Source organism: Arachis duranensis, chromosome 8 (genome assembly GCF_000817695.3).
Source record: "Arachis duranensis cultivar V14167 chromosome 8, aradu.V14167.gnm2.J7QH, whole genome shotgun sequence".
In the NCBI taxonomy this organism is placed as follows: domain Eukaryota; kingdom Viridiplantae; phylum Streptophyta; class Magnoliopsida; order Fabales; family Fabaceae; genus Arachis; species Arachis duranensis.
Genome location: NC_029779.3, coordinates 45658501 through 45664500, shown reverse-complemented (window position 1 = coordinate 45664500; position 6000 = coordinate 45658501). Strand labels below are relative to the sequence as shown.

The following is a 6000-nucleotide window of genomic DNA, read 5'->3' as shown; positions in this document are numbered from 1 at the left end:
TATTATCATATTATCAAAACCCTCCACACATTTTGCATGCTATCAATCAATAACTTTTAAAATGGACTAATGTAAGGTGTAATTAACATTTTCCATGCTCAAAAAGTATATTTTTGAATATTTGATTATGGTATTCTCAAATAGGTTATTTACAAGACTAACTCCCTAAGTCTATTATCATTTTGAATAAATTTGAGGGAAAAATAATCAGCTACTAACTGACCAACTGGAATTTCTAGATGCCAAGTTTTCGTTGTCACCCCTAATAGGACTCTTATAATTTTCAACTATGTTAAACATATATTAAAAAATCAGTAACTAAATCAATTATTTTTATAAAAAGATAAAATATATTTTTTATTTTTAAAATTTGTTAAAAGTTTTTAAAATATTTCTAAATTTTATTTTGTTTCAATTTGTCTCAGAAGATTTCGATTTACATTAAATATATCCTGGACTTATATCAAATATTTTAAAAAAAAACTTAAGACCAATTCAGTAACTAATAACTGATTTAATAGTCTAGTTTTATACATATTATTTTAAACTTTTATATAACATTACAGGTTGAACACACTCAGCATATAATTGAGTGATCTTATTAAAATATAAATATTTAGAGGGTGGGGCATGTATGTGTTCCACTTGGTGGGGCATAGCATATTAATAGTAGGCAACAAAATGAGAAGGAAACTTGTCAGATTAAGTAAAGTGGAGAACTGTTCAACCCAATGGCTTCATTCAATAATTCACAAAACACTGCATGTGCCCCCTTCTTTGGAACCCAATTCCTCAAATTTCCAATATAAATATTCATTGAGATAAAAAGAAGACGGAAATTGAATTAAACTGTGAATTCAATCCCATTTTATTGGATTTGTTTAAAATTAATTCAGCTAAAGAAATTGTGTTGACAAAAAAACAAAAAAGGATGAGTGAACTATTCTTATAATAGAAAAGATGAAGTTGAAATGACCCATGATAAAACTTATTTTATAAAAATGGTAGTATTACGTTGCAGATGCCCATAGATATCTTTATTTAGAAGTTAGAACCAAAATAGAATGCAAAATGCAACACGGAATTGAATTAGTCATCACATGACAATAGAGGGTATAGGCAATTGTTAGCACAAAATCTTTGCGGCACCCACCAAATCTTTTTAAATCTGTAATTTCCTTTTTTTTTTTTTTTAAGTTTCCTTTTTGTGGATTCCCTTTACTCGATAGAAATATATGAACCACCAAACATTGCTTACCAAGATTTTTGTTATCAAGAGTAAAAAGTTTCCATATTATGCCTAAAGTTGTTTGTTTGTTTATACTTGGCTTGAATGATGATATATAAGGGGGGAATAAATATTACAAAGAATTTATTCATTAAATAACATAGAGAGTACAAAGGGCATATATGAGTTGAGACCATTACACAATAACAAAGGTGTGTTACAAATGACTAAGTTCAAAGAAAAAAGAATGAAGCCTCAAAAAATAGGAGCTTGGTAAATAAAAAACAACCTTAAAGGTTGTCATGGCAGAACCTGAATAACTTGCTGCCATGGACCAAAGCCCCTCAAAGACAAAGGCTTCCTCACATAACTGAACTTTGTGCAAAAGCAACCACACCAAAATGATATAACAGCACTTCAGAAAGCAACATGCCCCTTGGACTAAAAGGGAGAACCAAATTTTCACATCAAGAACTTGAAAGGTTCAAGTATGTGAGATAATTTGGTAAATACCATTTGAAACAAACTTTGAACAAGGACTTAGGACACGAGCATGGTGGCAAAACCGATGTAAAAGCCATGTATATGGCTAAAAACATCAGGTGCCAGCACTTTGGAAGAAAGATAAACCTAAAAACTACCAGAAAACCAGGTTAACTATGTTCACAGAGATATCACAGCCATTTAAAAAGTGGCTATCCAATCTTTTTAGGATGCCAAAAAGATTTGAACAGGTTTGAAAACCTGCAAAAAATTTGAGGAAAAAGGACCAAATGACTGCTCTCTCTGGAAAAAGGGAAACCGGTACTGGATGGCGATGATGATGATGATGATGATGATGAAGGCCAAGACCCATAATTGATTGACCCAAAAACAGAACTGTGCAACACTAACTATAGAAGCTGTCTAAAAAAAACCTTCCTGATTTAGATAGATTCGGAAACTTTCCACCGATTTCACGCCAGATATCAAGGCTTTTTGGATTTTGGTTCAACAGAGGATGTCACACCTCCAGAGATGTTCAACAAGCATGCCAACTGCACGGCTGCTGATTGCGCTGCAGTGCCGGATGTTCAGTCCGATGAGGCTGTTGCCAAGTTTCCTCAACGCAGGCAAGCTCTTCTCTGATACTGAAGAGCAACATGACAGAGAAAGGATCTCCAGATTGAGCTGTTTGCCACGGGCAAGGGCAGCAATCCCGGCATCAGTGATGGCGCACTTGGAAACGTCGAGATCAGAGAGCAAGGGGCAATTGACTGCAATTGCCTTTAAGCTGGCGTCAGTGATGTTTCGGCAGCCATCAAGGTTAAGCACCTCAAGAGTCCAGCCATGTGAATTGGCCAAGGAGATGACTACTATGTCAGTCAGATTCAGGCAACCGCTAAGGTTAACTTTAACCAAACCAGCCTCAGAGCTCTCAAGCAGTGGAAGAAACCCTGCGTCAGTTATTCCTGCCAGTCCACTCAATTCGACATGCTTAAGACGTGGGCAAAGCCTCCCAAGCACAGCAAGATTAGCATTTCCAAATCCAGGACAGTCAGAGATTGATAGTGAGGTAAGGGAGCAAGGAGATCCAGCTGGCAGTGCCAGATTCAGATCCTTAATTCCATAGCAGCTAACGACATTAAGAGCCTTCAATTTTGCACCACAGTTAAAAAGGATACCAAAAAACCCAAATTGGGTAAACCTGTGGCACTCTTCCAATTGTAGGCTCTCGATCGATGGAGCTGCCTTGGTTAATGATACCAACCCATTGTCCGACAGAAATGCACACTTGCTGAGATGGAAGTTCCTCACATTTGGACAACCCTTTCCAATAGCTACAATAGCAGCATCTGTTATACCTCGGCAGGATCCGATTGTGAGGGACGCAAGTTTCTGCAGCGCACGACCATTGGCCATAACCCAGAAACCCTTCTCATTAACATTTGGAAGGCAATTGAGGACAAGATCTGTGACCGAAAATCCATAGTGCCCAATAACTGCCAGAGAGAGATCAGATACAGCCGCCAGCGACTCGAGCTTCACCTTTCTCAGAACAACGGAAGCAGAAGTTAGCAGGCCAGCTATTCCCTGATCACCGACTCCGGTGCAATCCTTGATTGAGATCGACCTTAGATTGGCACACAACTTTCCCACAGCCTGTAGACCTTCATTGCCAATTTGAGGGCAAGACTCAATAGACAACTCGGTCAGATTTGGGCACTTCTTTGCGACTTCAATTAAAGCCTTGTCGGAAATTGCGGAGCACTTGCAAAGGTTAAGCTTCTCTAACTTTTGACACCCCTCAGCAACCTCGATCAAGCCTTCATCACTAACAGTAGAAACGTTCCACAGAGAGAAAGCCTTCAGAGAAGGGCATCCACGAGCAACTGCCTTGAGACCAAGATTAGTAACCCCACGATCTGAGTTGCTTCCACGGATTGAAAGTTTACCCAATCCACCGCGATGTGATGTCCCCACAGCGATGGCAGCGAGTCTAACATCAGTAGCCTTCTTTCCTTCCAAGCTCCGGGAGAGGAATCCCTCATCTCCGAATTCCAGATCATCACCCTCCTTGTCACTAAGCTCCTTTTCATTTGCGTTGCTGTAAATCTCACTATTGGAGATGCTGCTTAGAAGCATAAGCCAGCGCTTTGACACGTTAGCGCAAGCGCTCCTAGCTTGGCCAGCAGGCAACCTCCTAAGGATCTCAAAGAGGCACTCATCTGGCAGGGCTTCAATAGATGTCTTCTGCTTCTGCTCAAACCAATCTCCATCGAGATCAAATGAAACGCTGATGCGAGACCTCTTAGGAAGAGGGTAGTAAAAGTCAACTGATCGACCGAGCGACAAGAAGATGTTAGCATCCTTTGGGTTCGCATATACTGACCCCCCAGTGCAAAAATCGTCACCACCTGAGAAATCAAACACAAACAAAATCAGAAAAGAAAAAAGAAAACAAAATGTTTGCACATAAAATTCACCATGTGGTATCTATTCTATGAATGAAAACATTGAACAAGCAACAGAAACAGAATAATCTTATGGACTTGTCAAGTCAACACCAGGGTAAAGACAACTCTCAACAAAATTACCGATCACATGCAGACACAATAGTAATAGTAATAAGTAAAATAACACAAAGTAACACCTTCAGCTAAATAATTGCAAAAGGAAAACCCAAATTTCACTCAAGACCAAGAACAACTACTAACAAAATTGATGTTTAGGCATACAAAACGTAGTTCTGAAAATCTAACTCAAGGCTAAATCACCTAAGTATCTCACAGAATAATCAGACTCTAAATTTATTCATTTCTTATCAGATCCACCAATAATTAACAAGAATTTTCTCATCCAAAACACAATAAATCATCTTTACCAAACAACTATTAAAAAAAACTTATCATATGAGCCTGAGAAAGCGTGTACTAACAATCAAAGCCTCAATTTTCCTTTCATACACTAAAATATCCCCAAATAATAACCTAAGATAAACAAAGAAAAAAACTAGAGATACCCATAAACGAAATCGAACCAGAAACGCTTTGAATCGAAGAAATTACCTGAAAAGCCAAAGACTTGAGACATGGGCACAGCTCAAAAAACCCCGAAAGGTACTGAAGTCTAAGCTGTTGACCGCAAAAGAACCCTCCAAAGAGAGCAAAAAAGACAACGAAGACGAAAGAGAAGGTAACTGCAAGTGAAACGGCGACGTTTTGCTGTTGGGGGCAAGGGTTCATGAGAGAGCAAGGAAGAGAATTGGGGAAAAAGAAGAACCCTATGAGATAGGGCAAAAAAAGAGAGAGAGAAAGTGAATGAAGAAAGAAAGAAGGGTTTGGGTGGTTGTGAAAATAAAAGAGGAGAGAAAGCTTTTATTGCTAAGTGGGAACAGATTTGATATTCAGGTACATGAGTACATCACACAATACAATGAATTCACACAAGTGCAATGTATCTGAGCATTCATTCAAAGTGGCCAATTTCTTTATTATTTTTAATGTTTTTTCTATTTTCTTTTGTTTTATTCTCTCCTCATTAGTCATCACTCACCCCACCACCAAATCAAATACCAGAAACCAGCTACTGGTTTTATTCCATTTCCATTTTTGGGTTTTTCTTTTCTGAAATGGTTTTGTACCATTCAATGAATCATTATAAGTTGAGAATGAGATATTCAGATTTTTAAACAAAAACACCTTTGATTATTATTATTACAGTATCGCTACACATCTTTAAGTTCTTTTACCACCAAATCTAACTTGCACCTAAAATTACGCACTTTATCTTCTTTCTTTTTTTTTTTTTTAATTCTCCTCTTTCTTTTATTAGCGCTATTGATGCGTTTTATTTTTATTTTTATTTTTTTCATATTTTTCTCATTTGTTATTAGTGTTGGAAGTGAGTCGAGTTAAACCAAATCTCAAACTCGATTCACAAAAATTGAGTTTGTCTCACCACTCGACCCATTAACAATTGAGTCTATTTATTAAGCTCAAGTTCGACTCACCAAAAGTTCACGAGCTAATTTGAACTCTTGAGCTAGTTTAAATAATAGAAACATAAATACGTAATTTATAATTTTATATCAATAAATTATAATTTATATATTTTAAAAAATATTATTAAATACATACATATATATATAATCGAATTAGTTCATAGCTGAACTTATCTAAACTCAAATTCGCCTCATTTAATTTATGAGCTCAATTTCAAGTTCAAGCTTGGCTCATTAGCTCACGAGCTTAACTTATCGAGCTATTAACAAGTCGAACTCGAGCTCGAAC

General features: G+C 37.1%; 1 protein-coding gene across 1 annotated transcript; it reads right to left on the bottom strand.

Annotated features, from left to right (window-relative positions):
• Window positions 1–1342: 1342 nt before the first annotated feature.
• Window positions 1343–4949, bottom strand: LOC107463226 (EIN3-binding F-box protein 1). Its single transcript, XM_016081983.3, has 2 exons — window positions 4777–4949; window positions 1343–4125 (listed from the first exon to the last, which is right to left on the bottom strand). Exons 1-2 carry the CDS (start codon window positions 4799–4801, stop codon window positions 2219–2221), a joined length of 1932 nt encoding a protein of 643 aa, XP_015937469.1. The 5' UTR covers window positions 4802–4949; the 3' UTR covers window positions 1343–2218.
• Between the last annotated feature and the right edge of the window lie 1051 nt (window positions 4950–6000).